Source organism: Aquarana catesbeiana, linkage group LG10 (genome assembly GCF_042186555.1).
Source record: "Aquarana catesbeiana isolate 2022-GZ linkage group LG10, ASM4218655v1, whole genome shotgun sequence".
NCBI lineage: Eukaryota > Metazoa > Chordata > Amphibia > Anura > Ranidae > Aquarana > Aquarana catesbeiana.
Window position 1 is genome coordinate 27042805 of NC_133333.1, and position 16982 is coordinate 27059786.

General features: G+C 42.5%; 1 protein-coding gene across 1 annotated transcript in view; it reads right to left on the minus strand.

Annotated features, from left to right (window-relative positions):
• The window catches only part of LOC141109815 (sialic acid-binding Ig-like lectin 10), a 52110-nt gene that overhangs the window by 12287 nt on the left and 22841 nt on the right, over positions 1–16982 (minus strand). Inside the window, exons 5-6 of the mRNA XM_073601081.1 lie at positions 5944–5973; positions 4550–4804 (exon numbers count right to left, since the gene is read on the minus strand). Coding sequence (XP_073457182.1) covers positions 4550–4804; positions 5944–5973 — 285 coding nt within the window. The remainder of the gene's footprint in view (positions 1–4549; positions 4805–5943; positions 5974–16982) is intronic.

Below are 16982 nucleotides of genomic sequence, written 5' to 3' on the forward strand. Positions count from 1 at the left end.
TGCACTAGAGCCTCAGCTGTCCGGGGATTCTCCTTCCTCATTGGTTGAGACAGCAGTGGGAGAGGAGGCGGGGTCGTGGCTTGGGAGCGAGTCAGCTCAGGTGCCCCCAGAGAAAGCAGCTTACTTGGCTGGAGGGAGGAACCTGGTGCGGCAGCGGGGGACCGAAGAAAAGGATGATCAGAGCTGCTCTGTGCAAAACCACTGCACAGAGCAGGTAAGTATAACATGTTTGTTATTGAAAAAAATGAGCCTTTACAATAACTTTAACCACTTGCTTACTCGGCACTTAAACCCCCCTCCTGCCCAGACCAATTTTCAGCTTTCAGCACTGTCACACTTTGAATGACAATTGCGCGGTCATACAACACTGTACCCATATAAAATTTTTATCATTTTTTTCCCACAAATAGAGCTTTCTTTTGGAGGTATTTGATCACAGCTGGGATTTTTATTTTTTGCTAAACAAACAAAAAAAGATGGAAAATTTTGAAAAAAAAAATCATGTTTCATAGTTTGTTATAAAATTTTGCAGACAGGTAATTTTTCTCCTTCATTGATATGCACTGATGAGGCGGCACTGGTGGGCACTGATAGGATGCACTGATGGGCACGGATAGGCACAGTTATGGCGGCACTGATAGGCACAGTTAAGGCGGCACTAATAGGCACAGATAAGGCAGCACTGATGGGCACAGATAAGGTGGCACTGATGGGCACAGATAAGGCGGCACTGATGGGCACAGATAAGGCGGCACTGATGGGTACCACTGATAGGTGGCACTGATGGGTGGCACTGATGGGCGGCACTGATGGGCACTGGTAGGTGACTCTGATGGGCACTGATGTGCAGCACTGTTGTTGAGGCACTGATTGTGGGCACTGATGGGTGGCACTGTGGGCACTGATAGGTGGCACTGTGGGCACTGATGGGTGGCACTGTGAGCACTGATGGGTGGCGCTGGTGGGCACTGGTAAACGGCACTGCTGCCTATTGCTAGGTGGCACTGGCAGAGGGCACAGGTGGGCACTGATGATCTGGTGTCGCTCGCCGTGATCGGGACTGAGGTCCCTCTCACGGCCGCCGGTGATCGTCTTTTTTTTTCCTCCTCACGCTGTCATCGCGAGGAGAAAAAAATAGTCGATTACCGGCTCTGTTGATGTCACATGATCAGCTATCATTGGCTGACAGCTGATCATGTGGTAAGGGGTCGGGATCGACCCCTTACTCCGATCTGTGATCAGGCGAGTCTCACCGTGCGCAGGCTGCTCTTGCACGGGATGACGTCAATAGACATAGTCCCGGCAAAGCAGGTCCGCGCTGTAGCCATCATTCGGCTATAGCAAGGATCTCTAGTGGTTAATATAACCTGAGCCTATTGGCTGTATGCACCTCATACATATGTCCCAGTCCTTATACCTATCAAATTTCTATTCAAAGTGAGAGTCAAATAGATTCATATAAACATCAGAACATCATTTTTAAAAACTGAAGTTGTTGTTACGTACAGTATGCTTTTCTGCACAAAGAACATAGACATAGAGCTAACATTTTGTCTGCAAATACTTTAAAGAAGCACTTCATTAACCGCTTGCCAACCAGCCGCCGTCATTTTATTGTGGCAGGTCGGCACGATCCCGCGAACCGTCGTAGCTATACGTCGGCTTGCGGGATCAGGATAGCAGGCGCGCGCCCGCTGCACAGCGGGGGTGCCGATTCTCGTGGCCGACGGTCGCGATGACCGCCGGCCGTGAGCAATCGGTAGCAGGAGACACAGAACAGGGATGAGTGTGTGTAAACACACATCCCATTTTTGTTCTGAGAAGAGTGACAGATTGTGTGTTCCTATTAGCTAGGAACCACGATCCATCACTTCTTTAAGTCAGTCCCCTCCCCCTTCAAGTTAGTAACACAAGTTAGGAATACAATGAACCCCTTGATCGCCCCCTAGTGTTAACCCCTTCCCTGCCAGTGACATTTTTACAATAATCAGTGCATTTTTATAGTACTGATCGCTGTATAAATGCCAATGGTCCCAAAAATGTGTCAAAAGTGTTCGATGTGTCCGCCATAATGTCAAAGTCCCGATAAAAATAGCAGATCGCCGCCATTACTAGTAAAAAAAAAAAAAATAATAAAAATGCTATAAATCTATCCTCTATTTTGTAGACACTATAACTTTTGCGCAAACCAATCAATATACGCTTATTGCGATTTGTTTTAACAAAAATATGTAGAAGAATACATATCGGCCCAAACTGAGAAAAAAATAACTTTTTTAAAAAAAAATTGGAATATTTATTATAGCAAAAAGTACAAAATATTGTGTTTTTTTCAAAATTGTCGCTATTTTTTTTTTTTGTTTATAGCGCAAAAAATAAAAACCACAGAGGCGATCAAATACCACCAAAAGAAAGCTCTCTTTGTGGGAAAAAAAGGACGTTGATTTTGCTTGGGTGCAGCACCGCACGACCGCGCAATTGTCAGTTAAAGCGATGCAGTGCCGAATCACAAAAAATGGCTCGGTCATTCAGCAGCCAAATCTTCCGGGGCTGAAGTGGTTAAAAAGACATTGATTATTTTCTCAACAGTCGATGGTTGTTAAATAAACACTTTATTCAGAGTATGTAATTACTATATAGTATAGAGTGCATGGGTTGAGGAGTATGTCATATACAGCCCAGTGTACAGAGTGCTGTGGTCAGGGGTATGTAATGTACAGTCCAGTGCAGTGGCCATAAGTATGTAAGATACATCAGTAGACCTCCATACCACGTGATCCTAAACCTTGCCTTCTGGGCATTTTAGATGACTTTCAACTACAAGGTTCCAGCAGAGAAGCAGTTGCTGGAGCCCTTTTACAAGCCTGAAGGGTAATAAAATTAAAAGTCTTCTGACTCTCCTTCCAAAAAAGAATGGATACAATGTATGGGAGAAAACCTTAGATTAGAGAAATAAATTTAGCAGCATAGGGGACATTCCAGTAAATTTGACAACTTTTGGGGTCCATGGCTGGACACTCCAGGTTTGAGCCTGTTGGAATTTGTGATGGATAGACTATTTATACAAGTTTGCATAACTGTTTCATTTAATGACACAGGTAACACTATCACCAGGTGCTCATGGTATTTGTGGAATACTAATACTAATTTGTGTACTGCTTTTTTGTTTCCTGTTTTCTTTCTTTATAAAACTTTTCTGATTTAAAAGAAAAGGATACAACAGTAAAACTATGTACTGCACAGCATACCGAGTATAGTCAGAAGTATATAATGCATACTGTAAATTTCATAATCCTGACTGCTGCAATTTGTAAACTGCGTCATTCATTGCATACCTCTGACCACTACCTCTGTATACTGCCTCTGTATACTGTGCCATACATTTAATAATCCTGACCCTTGCTTTCTTTACACTGGGCTGTATGCTACATACTCCTGACCACTGCACTTTGCAGTACATTACATACTCCTACAGGCTGAACTCTGTAGAATGTGGTGTACTTTGCACACAAATGACTGCTGCACTCCCAGCATATGGAGTTGTGAGATTGTATAATGCATAGCACCGCATAGAGAGCAAAATGGTCAGGAATATGTAACATACAGCCCAATGTACAGTGTACACTGGTCAAGAGTATGTAAAGTGTAGCACAATATACAGGGTGCATGGCTCAGGAATATGTAACATATACCCTAGTAGACAGAGTGCAACGTTCAGAAGTACAGTCCATTGCATTAATGTCACATATGGCAGATGTAATAACACAGCATACAGATTATGGCGGTCAGGAGATGTAATGTACACGGTCCTTACACAACCCAGATAGCGGCACTCTGTATGTCATGCCTTACATGACATACACTTGACCACTGAACTCTGTATGATTTGCTGTCCCCCACTAAATCTCCCTATAATGTGATCTCTGTGATAGCCAATCGCTGTGATTAGGAAGTCCATCCTGCTACCCCCTTAAGACCCAATTTAAGAGCAGACAGGAAGGGGTAATAAAAAAAAAAAAAAAAGGTAAACAATGTTCCTTGACGTCAGTTTTATTGTCCAGTGATGTAAATTCTCATCAATCGTGGTGACACCTCCCCCACCACTATCTGCTGTCTGAAAATGCTGCCCCACCACAATGACAATTCACCAATAATTCCCCACTCCTAATCTCAAATGACAGATCTCAAGATGGCACCAGCTGGGGATAATGGGTGATGTCATTGATGAAATATGGCCATGACACCCTGTGTTCGCAGGAAGTAGGTTTAATGATGCTGTGGGTGTCATTCAACCCCCATGACAAGCCCAACGGTGAGGTGAGTCTGCAGGAGACAGCTCCGGAGATCAGGTGAGTATTGCAACCAGAGCTGCATTATTTTTAATTTTACAGAGCAACTGGGGATAAGGTTTCATTTTTATTGCCCAAACTGGAATTTGGCTTTACCTTAGTTTGATTAAGCAACTAAAATTGCTTGGCACTGCCGTTTTATCTTTTTTTTGTGTTACAATTTAAGTTCCATTTTCAGTTAAGAATTGTGATATACTTACAATGTACAGTGATGTTAATACTCCTAGTAATAGATGAATGGTTGTTAGTTGCTGAACATCGATATATCCCGCTGTCATTTGGATTAGCATTCTTCACACTGTAAATCGATGTCTGATCATTCAATATTCCAGATAATATAATGTCTTCTTTAGTCCAGATAATAGTAGATTTGGGGTTACTGTCCACCGTACACTTAATAGTCTCCGAATCCCCTTCATTCACAATAATGGGTGTGTTCTCATTCTGGATGTTATCTACCAAAACATGACAAGTTATGGGCTTATTAAGCTTATTAATCATTGCAGGGTATTTGGTCACAAATTAGTCATATGGTAATACATCATAAAATGTTATAGCTAAATGCTGTACACTGAAAGGTAAAATATGTCTCTCTTTGTTGATAACTATTGTTTGTGGAAAAGGTGATGATAAAAATGGTTCAGCTCAGCCCAGCTGTAATTAATCTGTTACTGCTTGTAATCATACTTTTTTAAATTCCAAGTAATATAAAAAATGTAACTACTATAAATAATTTATTTTATTTTACAAGTGTATTAGAATATATTATTTAATATATAGACAATTAAGGATAGAAATAGATAGATAGATGCCAGGGTATGTAAACTTATGAGCACAACTGTGTGTATATATATATATATATATATATATATATATATATATATATATATATACCGTATTTATTGGCGTATAACATGCACAGGCGTATAACACGTACATTCATTTTAAGAGGGAAGTTTCAGGAAAAAAACTTAAATTTTAAATAAGGAATTTTGAAGCAAAATAAGGGTCAGTACCAATCTGCAGCCTCACCATTGCCATCAATGCAGCCTGATCAATGCCCATCTGCAGCCTCATCAGTCCACATCAATGCAGCCTCACCATTGCCATCAGTGCAGCCTGATCGATGCCCATCTGCAGCCCAGAGGGGACAGGGAGGGGGACAGGACGAGCGCCGTCAGATTACATACAGTGAGAATCTCCTATCATAGACAGAACAGTGGTCCAAAGGCGGCCCAGGAGACGGGACTTCTTATTACAGATGCCGCCAAGTAAACAGGAGATTCTCGCTGTATGTAATCTGACTGCGCTCGTCCTGCCCCCCCCCCTCCCTGTCCCCTCTGAGGCAGCTAAAACTAAAGTATTGGCATATAACAGGCACACGCTATTTGCACCCGATTTTAATGGTGAAAAAGTGAGTGTTATACGCCAATAAATACAGTATATATATATATATAATGTAAACCCAGACAATTTGATGAAAAGAGAGAGAAAGACAGACAAATTGGGTACAATAGAGGAGAGAGGGAGACTGTGAGAAGTGTTATGGTGGAAAGCACTCACTTATAATACTTATCTTTATCATATCATTTACCTTTAATTATGATCGACACAATTGGGGGATCTGCAGAGCACAAACATAAATTAGATACAATCATGATTAGTTTTATAACTTTTTGAAGAAGCTTATACATATACAGTGGGGACGGAAAGTATTCAGACTGATATTTCAGTTTTTCTTTTTTAATAAATCTGCAAAAATATCAACAATTCTGTGTTTTTCTGTCAATATGGGGTGCTGTGTGTACATTGAGGAAAAAAATGAACTTAAATGATTTTAGCGGTATAGCGGAATTTGTGCGGTATAGATGGACAGGGGAGCTTGTCAGTTTAATGCCTAAGTAGAGTAAATAGGGGGTGGCCCATTGAAATGGGAAGAGGGCCTGGAGATGAGACACCTCCTCACTCGGCAGCGACACATTGTGCGCCTTTGATTTATGGTGGTTAACTTTCAGACCTGACAATTGGGCAAATCTGTCTAATAGTTTGAGCAGGTTCAGCAAGGGAAAACATGGGAAGCGATAAACAGCAGGGCGTCATCTGCAAATAGACATAATTTGTGGTGGGAGGAGGCCACCTCAACCCCCCCGGATATCAGGACTAGCACAGATTAACAATGTCAATGGCTCAATGGTGAGGGCGAATATTAAAGAGAGAGGGGGCAACCCTGCCTAGTTCCCCAAGCTATTGGGAACCTTTCAGAGCAAAATCCAGAATATTTGATATATGCTTGAGGGCGAGCATATAAGGAAGTTATCCAATGTAGAAAATTTGGGCCAAATCCCGATTTCTGCAAAATGAATTGCATATATGTCCAAAAAAACATATCAAATGCCTTCCTGATATCGAGTGATAGCAGGTGCATGGGGATCCGACGAGAGCGGGCCAGATGTTGCATAAGAATCACTCTATGGACCAGTGGCATACCAATGGGGGGGCTGCGGGGGGCGGTCCCCCCGGGTGCCACACATTGAGGGGGGGTGCAGTAAAATAATTTGTTTTTGTTGTCATTAGTATTTCCCATGGAGCGTGCTTCTTGCTGTGCAGTCGAGCAATGTGCAGGGAGGGAGGCAGGCAGAGGTAGACAGCCGGGAGAGGACTTGAGCCTGCTATACAGCGGTGTGGGGAGAGGCTCTGTGGCGCCCGGCATCTCCCTTTACACCTCTGTACAGCAGTTAACATTTTGCAGTGTAGGGGAAGGGGCGTCTGACCGGGACAGGCACTGGCATGTGTACACTCAGTTGCAGAGGGTGCAGATGAGGGGTTTGCACAGGCCTCCTGGGGGTAACAAACCCATGGAAGTACAAAGATATCTGGGGGTGCAGAGGTGTGCTGGGATACAAAAGTTTGTTTGGGTTACAGAGGTGTACTTGAGGATACATATGAGGGGTGCAGAGGATTGTGGGGGGGTGTAAGTGTGCTGGGGGCTGTGAAGGTGTGCAAAGGGGTGCAAAGATATGTGTGGGGGTGCAGAGATGAGCAAGGGGGTACGGAGGTGTCCTGGGGTGTTACAAGGATAAAAATGTGGATATGGAGATGTGCTGGCACAGAGGCATGCTAAGGGGTTCAGAGTCATTCTGGGGGTGCAGAGATGTCCAAAGTGGTACAAAAGCATGCTGAAGGTACAGAGATGTGTTGGGGAGTACAGGGGTGTCCTGGGGGTACAAAGATGTGCTGAGGGGTTACGGAGGTGTGCTGGTGGGTATGGAGGAGTGCTGTGCTATTTGTGGAGCAGTATACTGTATTATTAGTGGTGGAGCATAATGTAATATTAGTGGTGGAGCATAATGTTATATTTGTGGTGGAGCATAATGTAATATTTGTGGTGGAGCATACTGTAATATTAGTGGTGGAGCATAATGTAATATTTTTGGTGGAGCATAATGTAATATTAGTGGAGCGATTGTAATGCACATTGCACTTTCACCTGTGTAGAAAAAAAATCTTTGCACCAGCCCTGAAGCCCAGCGCAGGGCCTATAGTCCACTTTTAAGGTAGGCTAAGTTCATATTTTTACAATGTCAAATTTTTGTGCGTGTTTTTACATTTTAAATTTGTGTGTGTGTATGTGTGTGTGTGGGGGGGGGGGGGGGGGGGTGCTGGCTTGTCGACGTGGTATGAAACCCACTTGATCTTTGTGGACCAAGTTCCCAATGATGGGGTTTAGCCTGCTAGCCAATATCTTAGCTAAAATTTTGATATCTATATTAAGCAAGGAAATAGGCCAATAATTCGACCAGGCAGTGGTATCCGTATTGGATTTGGGTATCTTTGAGATAATAGCTGTCAATGTGTTGCTGCCAAAATCATGTTGACATAGTAAGGCATTAAACGTATTTGCCAGCAGTGGGGCAAGACTACCCGCAAATTTTTTATAATAAATGGCTGGGAAGCCATCCGGGCCCGGCCGTTTATGGGACTTAAGGGATTTAATAGCCTTCAGAACCTCCTTTACCGATACCGTTCGCTCCAATGACTCCCGGTTGACATCTGAAAGTTTAGGCATTTCCAAGTCATGTAGCAGAGAGTCAGTCTGATCAGCAGTAAAAGCTGGTTTAGCTGGGTATAATTGTGAAAGTCGATTCCGAAATTCAGAAAGTACCTTCACTGGGTTACTTGAGTATAAATCTTTTGATAAGAAATGCCGCTCTATAAGTCTCCGTGTTTTCAGGGTGCTGCCGTCCTACTAAACAGAGTTGGGTGCTGGCTATGCACAAGATAATGGAAATAGAAAAGTCCTGGATCGCCGCACTCCATCAAAAAAGCATCTTTATTGGGTATATAAAATCCAAAAACGCAGACAGGTAACAGAAGTGGACACAACGGGGATCAAATTGCTAATGCGTTTTACATCCAAAGATGCTTACTCATAGCTGATCTGATAAGTGAACCAACAGTGTATATATCAGTGTTTCTCAATTCCAGTCCTCAAGGCGCCCCAGCAGGTCATGTTTTTAGGCTTACCATTATTTTGCACAGGTGATTTGATCAGTTTCACTGCCTTAGTAATTACCACAGCTGTTTCATCTGAGGGAAATCCTGAAAACATGACCTGTTGGGGTGCCTTGAGGACTGGAGTTGAGAAACACTGGTATATATAACAAAAAAGAGGGAGGTAAAAAGAGTGAAACATCCAATCCGTAACAACAGGTAATTAGATGAACACACCTGATACACAATTGGAGCTAAATTCCTAAAAAACAAATAAGGTGCACACAATAGATTAATCATAGTATGACATGGTTGGAAAACAAGTGACAAAAAATAAACCTATATTAAGTTTACAAAAACATGACTATGAAAACCCATTATGATAAATAGGAATATAGCAAAAAAACAAACAGAAATGCATATAATTCCGAAGCATAACCAATATCAATTATAGCACAAATCAGCAAAGAAGTGTGTGCGTAATGCCCAAAGAAAAAGTAAAAGTCATACACGCCACAAACATCCTAGGCTGTTATAATGTTATATATAAAACATATAGAGCATGAGATGTGAGTGGCACTAAAACATCTTCGTGTGGCTAATAAAGAAAAATAATTATATGCAAATCAGATAAACAATATAGTGAATGAAAAAGGTAAAAAATATAATAATGAAATAATACTGCATGTAAAAATATATGTGTATACTGTTAAAACTATTCTATCTGAAAGGTTTGTTATCTCGAATACACTGTCATTTCTAGAATGCAAAATAACATTTGTGTAATTGGAGGCATTTGCAGCAACTGATAAGAAGAAAAAAATGAGGAGTGTAGAGACACCCGGTGTTCTGCCGAGAAAGTTCCGCTCGACTGATAAGTTCCCCCGCCTGCGCAGTAGGATCCGGCGGAAATAGCCGAAGCGGAATAACTGAAAATCAGCTGTACACGGCGGCTGAAAGAGGGCCCCTCGCGGGCTCGCTTCGCTCGCCACGCTTCGGGCACGGCCTCGCTTCGCTCGGCTCTTTTAGATTCCCCCTCTAGGTCCACTTGGATGGTGGGGAAGGAACCTGGTCCCAGAGCGCAGGCGCCGTGTACAGCTGATTGTCGATCTAGAGCTTCTCTATCTCCGGCGGCTGTCAGGAGTTCGTACTGCGCAGGCGCTGCGCCTGTGCAGTACAGGGGGGGAACTTATCCGCCGAAGGAACTTATTCGGCAAGACACCGGTCCTCTAGCTACAATGTTAAAGTCCACAGTGAAAATAAACAAGAACGAGATTATAGAGATATTGCTATTGAAACCTGAAACTAAGAAACAATACTGGGACACAACATGAAATCAGTTGCCCTTTCTTCGCTGTCTGTCATGTATCTGACACTGGCACTCTCGTTTACTATGAATATCAGTATACATGAAGACACGAGAGTCTCACTTCTTTCGCTGCAGGCAAAATTTATGTCGCTGGTAGAAAAAGAGAGCTCTCTTAAAGTGGGGTTCCACTCATAAAAACAAACATACCTGAAAAATTCAAAACAAAAAAACAAAAAAACATTTGGATATTTTTTTTTTTTTTTTACTTACCTCTAAATGCCTGTTGCTAGGTGGTCCCTCGTAGTCTGCCTCTTCCTTTGCCTGGGCTGGTGACATCACTTCTGCCTCGGCACAGGAAGGGCTCCACTCTGTTCCCTCCCTCCTGTCAATCATCTGGGACCCATTACAGGTCCCAGGTGATTGAGCGTCAATCACGGCGTGCGGCGCCGCTCACGCATGCGCAGTGGGTGCCAGGCTGTGAAGCCACAGCCCGGTGCCCACAGTTGAAATGCCGGCGCCAACGAGTGGAGGGGGGGGACGAGCGGGGCTTTGATCCCACGCATCGCTGGACCCAGGGACAGGTAAGTGTCCAATTAAAAGTCAGCAGCTGCAGTATTTGTAGCTGCTGACTTTTATTTATTTATTTTTTTTTTAATGGACCCCCTGGGTGGAACCCCACTTTAAGGAACATTTATATATATATATATATATATATGTGTGTGTGTGTATAATGGGACTAGTGTCTCACTTATTTGCTGCAGATAAAAATATATTATGTCACTCTACAGAAAAAACGGCTTGCAACCCACAGTAAAGATAAACAGAGGAAAGACTTATGCCGGCCATACACGGTTCGAATTTCGTAAGAATTTTCTTTTGAAAATCGTATGAAAGAATTTTCGTATGAATTTCGCACCATTAGTGGGCTGCAACAACGGCCGATTTTCGTCCGGCAATCAAATTTTAGGAATCGGACATGTTGGAAATTTTTAGAAAAACAAACGATTTTCTAATCAATGATGGGAGAATCGTGCGAGAAATGTAATAAGAAAAGATAATTTACGGAGAGAAAAGAAGATTCCCAGCCACAAAAATTCTTTTCTGTAGCAACATGCGGTGAAATTGAAGGCTTGGTCGGCCGAATTTCGAAAATCAATGATGGCACCATCGGATCACAAAAAAACGAACATTCTGATTTTGAAAAGAAAATTTGTTCGAAATTCGACCGTGTATGGTCTGCATAAGATGTTGCTATTTAAACCTGAAACTAAGAAACAATACTGGGACACAGCATAAAATCAGTTACCCTTCGACCCCTTTCACACTGGGGCGGTTTGCAGGCATTTTTGCGCTAAAAATACCGCCTGCAAACCGACCCAAAACAGCCGCTGCTGTTTGTTCAGTGTGAAAGCCCGAGGGCTTTCACACTGAAGCAGTGCGCTGGCAGGAGAAGAAAAAAACTCCTGCAAGCCGCATCTTTGGAGCGGTGAAGGAGCGGTGTATTCACCGCTCCTAAACCGCTCCTGCCCATTGAAATCAATGGAGCAGCGCGGCTATACCGCGGCAATACCGCGGCTATAGCCACGCTATGCGAGCGGTTTTAACCCTTTTTCGTCCGCCAGTGGGGGTTAAAACCGCACCGCTAGCGGCCGAATACAGCCGCAAAAACGACGGTAAAACAGCGCTAAATATAGCGCTGTTTTACCGCCGACGCCCCCACCACCCCAGTGTGAAAGGGGCCTTCATGTATACTGATATTCATAGTTAACGAGAGTGCCAGAGTGTCAGATACATGACAGATAGCGAAGAAAGGGCAACTGATTTCATGCTGTGTCCCAGTATTGTTTCTTAGTTTCAGGTTTCAATAGCAATATCTCTATAATCTCATTTTTGTTTTTTTTCACTGTGGACTTTAACATTGTAGCTAGAGGACCGGCTGTCTCTACACTCGTCATTTGCATTTTTTTCTTCTTATCAGTTGCTGCAAATGCCTTTAATTACACAAATGTTATTTTGCATTCTAGAAATGACAGTGTATTCGAGATAACAAACCTTTCAGATAGAATAGTTTTAACAGTATACACATATATTTTTACATGCAGTATTATTTCATAATTATATTTTTTACCTTTTTCATTCACTATATTCTTTATCTGATTTGCATATAATTATTTTTCTTTATTAGCCACAGGAAGATGTTTTAGTGCCACTCACATCTCATGCTCTATATGTTTTATATATACTGTAACATTATGACAGCCTAGGATGTTTGTGGCGTGTATGACTTTTACTTTTTCTTTGGGCATTACGCACACACTTCTTTGCTGATTTGTGCTATAATTGATATTGGTTATGCTTCGGAATTATATGCATTTCTGTTTGTTTTTTTGCTATATTCCTATTTATCATAATGGGTTTTCATAGTCATATTTTTGTAAACTTAAAGTGGTGTTCTCTTTAAATAAAAATACCCCTATAATACACAAGCTTAATGTATTCTAGTAAAGTTAGTCTGTAAACTAAGGTCTGTTTTGTTAGTTTATAGCAGTAGTTTGTTAATTTATAAACTTACAGCAGGCCGTGGCCATGTGTGGGCATCTGAAGCCAGACTGTATTTCTTCCTGGATTTCATTCTTGCAGTTCTCGCACATGCTCAGTGCAGCACAAGCAGTGTAATAGGTTTCAGGTTTCCATAGCAACGGCAGTGTCAGAGGAAGTTGCCGCCCCTTCCCAGAAGGCATTGCAAACAGGAAATGATGCGATGGGCCACGGCCAGGGAGGAGGAAGTGAAAAATGAATACAGCAGATATACAGTAGGTGCTGAGAAAAAAAATAAAAAAATATCCAATTTGTTTACAGTGCACAGTTTAGTGAGGGATGCTGAAGAGTTGTAAAAGTGGGTGGAACTCCACTTTAATATAGGTTTATTTTTTGTCACTTGTTTTCCAACCATGTCATACTATGATTAATCCATTGTGTGCACCTTATTTGTTTTTTAGGAATTTAGCTCCAATTGTGTATCAGGTGTGTTCATCTAATTACCTGTTGTTACGGATTGGATTTTTTTTTTTTTCACTCTTTTTCCCTCCCTCTTTTTTGTTATATATACACTGTTGGTTCACTTATCAGATCAGCTATGAGTAAGCATCTTTGGATGTGAAACGCATTAGAGATTTGATCCCCGTTGTGTCCACTTCTGTTACCTGTCTGCGTTTTTGGATTTTATATACCCAATAAAGATGCTTTTTTGATGGAGTATGGCAATCCAGGACTTTTCTATTTCCTATAAATCTTTTGAGAGTTGGAGTCTAATTGGCTTTATGAATCTGCTCCGTTCGGCGGAGGTGAAGAGCTAGGAAAGTATCTGGTTTATTAGCCTTGGTGTAAACTGTGTGATGAGACCTACGAAGAGCATTTTCAGCTGACTCAGCTAATAGTAAGTCTAGCTCAATTTTGGATTTATCCAGAAGAAGTTTGTTCTGGTTCGAGGGGTGGGATTGGAAATGAAGAAAGAGGTCATGATACTCGGCCTCAAGCTGCTGCAATAGAGATTTGTTTATCACAATTAATCTGTGAGGAGACCCGAATACAAGTCATTGTAATGACAGGTTTATGAGCCTCCCACTAAAGAACCAGCAATATATCAGGTGTGGCATTGTGCAGGGGATAGTCCTTTAAGGAAAATTGAATGTCAAAGCAGTATGACTTATTAGTCAATTGGGCCTCATTCATACACCAGGTCCTGTCCCTAGATTGCGGGATCAAAGACAATATAGAAGTAATTACTGCAGAATGGTCAGACCAAGGAATCGGTTGGATGTGAGATCCAAGCAGAATGGGGGAAGACGCCACCGAAAGAAGAATATGGTCAATTCTCAAAAAGGATTTGTGGGGGGTAAGCGTAAAAGGTGTAATTACGTTTTAGTAGGTTCAAAAAGTACTAAAGTGCTGAAATGGAATTGAGTGAAACAAAAACATTGCTGATAACTGGGAAAGATATCCAATTAGTGACTGGGAGACAACCAAATAATAAGAGCTGCAAAACTTAAAAGTGTTCAGACACCTATGCAAAATAACAAATGAAACAATGTGTTGCGCTAATATTAACCTTCCAGTCAATCTAAAAACCAGTGCACAGGTGGGGAATACATCAATCCCTCTACCTGACAATTAAATTATAAAAAATAAAAAATAAATAAATATAAGCGTGGTCAGGTCAGAAACACTATAGCCACTGAATATATAATAATATGCTCCACAGAGTGAATAAACCACAGGTTACCACCTGTAATAATGAATAAATATGATTACTATGTATATCATCCAATATCACTACTATTTAAGAAAATATCCTCTTATGATTAGATTATAATTTGGAGCTGTATGTTGATAGCTGTTCTGAATTGTAGAAAGTATGCATTGCACTGATGTGTACTATTGAGCACACTCCCATATGTGCCAAAGTTAGGTCTGTTCACAAATTTCCCTAATATTGCTGTATAGTATGAGAGGCCTCCGGATGAATGTTCTCAGTTACCACAGATATATAAAAAAAGAAGAGACATCATTGCGCAATAAATGATTACTTTAAAATAGAAGCACTTCACTAGGTACACTCACATAAGCCTGGATAATTAGTGCCTGGATGGAAAAAACAATCAGCCGCTTGGGGCGCGGTGAGTCCTCACACCGTTCGCAACGAGCTGCTGACCAGCCTCAATGCTTTACATCTCTGACTCCTCCTACGCGTTGCGTCACTCGACACGTGACTTTTTCAGTCGGTTACATTCCCTCCAAGTGTTGAAGAGGGAGGCCTGTTGTAATAATTTACGGAAAGATAGAGAGGAGGAATGCGCTTCAGGTGCATAAGGGGATTTGTCTAAATGTGTTTGCAGGTCTTGGTTAGAGTCACCGCAGAGAATCAGAGAGAGTCCCCTTGCGGTGAGTCTGGACTACTTGAAGCAGGACAAGAAGGGATTCGGGTTGTCATTAGGTGCATAATATGAGAACAATGTTACCTTAATGTCTTGAAGTAGAACAACTACTGTATAATCTTATAGCAACCCTCTGGGTCCTTGATCTCGGCATGAGGTATGAAGGGTATTAAATGATGGAAGGTTAACAATACCCCTCCGGTGCTTAGTGTTTGCAGAGGCCAAGAATACCTGTGGGTATAACCGTGCAGCAAAATGAGTTTCCTGGACGGCTACAATTCCTATCTTTAGAGAGGCAAAGGACTAGAAGGCTTTGACCCACTTAGGGGTCAAAGCCTAATTGAGGGGAATTGAGACCTTTGACATTTAAAGATGTTCGGATTTTTGAAGTTTTGGATTTACGAATTTCTGAATTTTAGAATTTACAAATTTGTGTTTTAATTAATTTGAATATTTACGAATGAACAAATTTGTCGAATTTTGACGAAAAACTAATTCAGTATGAAACTAATTGCACATGTCTAATTGCAACATGTGTACATAGCAATCAGTAGGTTCACTTGTTGGACATTCATGAGTCACAGGGCATCCATCTCCAGTGATCAATTCAGATCCATGACCCAGTCCACCCCCCCAATTGATTCACTGATCCCTACTAATAAATACTGCAGAAAGTCCTGTGGAGCATCTAAGTTGGCCTTTTGAAGAAGCAGTAGTGACAATCTTGCTTGAATTCATGGACGTCATTAGGATGCTTTAAGTCAGCCCTCAAAATTTCACTCGCCTGCTTTCATTTTGCTAGTGAAAAAATGAGTATTGCGAGTGTTGCGGGTCTGTGCTGTCCCGGGAATATATAGCCAGTGCCCCCGGCCGCACACAGGCTCACAGCGTGGCCATTTCAATAGGAGTCAAACAGCCGCCTGGGACTGCCCCTCCACCCCCCTCCTGCCGCACATCCCCGCCCTGATTAGGCTCACATTGCAGGCTTTCAATAGGTGTAAAAGATTTTTTATTGTGGAATTAAAGGCATAGGTCTGAATCATACCTAAGCCTCCAATTCCACTCCACCCCCCCACTCTATCACACATTTGCTTCCAATTCCACCCCCTCCCCAATCTATCATACTGTATGATAGATAGGGGGGAGGGGGGCAGAATTGGAGGAATAGGTATAATGGATGGGGGGGGGTGAAATTGGAGGCATAGGTTTGATAGATTTGGGGGGAGGGGGGTGGATTTGGAGGCATAGGTATGATGGGGAGGGGGGTGGATCTGGAGGCATAGGTATGATGGATTGGGGGGAGGGGGCGGAATTTAAGGCATAGGTATGATGGATTGGGGGGAAATTGAAAGCATAGATACGCTGGATTTGGGGGGGGGGATTATAGGCATAGGTGCACTGGAGAGGGGAGGTTGGAAGACAAGGTGTGTTGGGGGGTCATTAAAAGCACAGGTGTGCTGGGAGGGGGGAGTAAGGAGGCAGAGATATGCTGGGAAGAGGAATTAGAGGTAGAGGTGTGCTAGGGGGATGCATTGGAGGACTGGGGGAGGCATTGGGGGTAGAGGTGTACTGGGGGAGACATTAGAGGTAGAGGTGTACTGGGGGAGGCGTTGGAGGTAGAGGTGTACTGAAGGAGGTGTTGGAGGTAGAGGTGTACTAGGGGAGGAGAAAAAAAATCAGAAATTCCTTTCTCAACTTACTAACCAGCCGGCTAACCTACCACATTTTCCTGTCCGATGAGGCTGAGTTGATGGGCACTGGTGAGGCTGCATTGAGGGGCACTGATCAGGCTGCATTGATGGGCGCTGGTGAGGCTGCATTGATGGAAACTGGTGAGGAGACACTGATAGGGCTGCACTGATGGGCACTGATAGACTGCATTCCTGGGCACTGATGGGC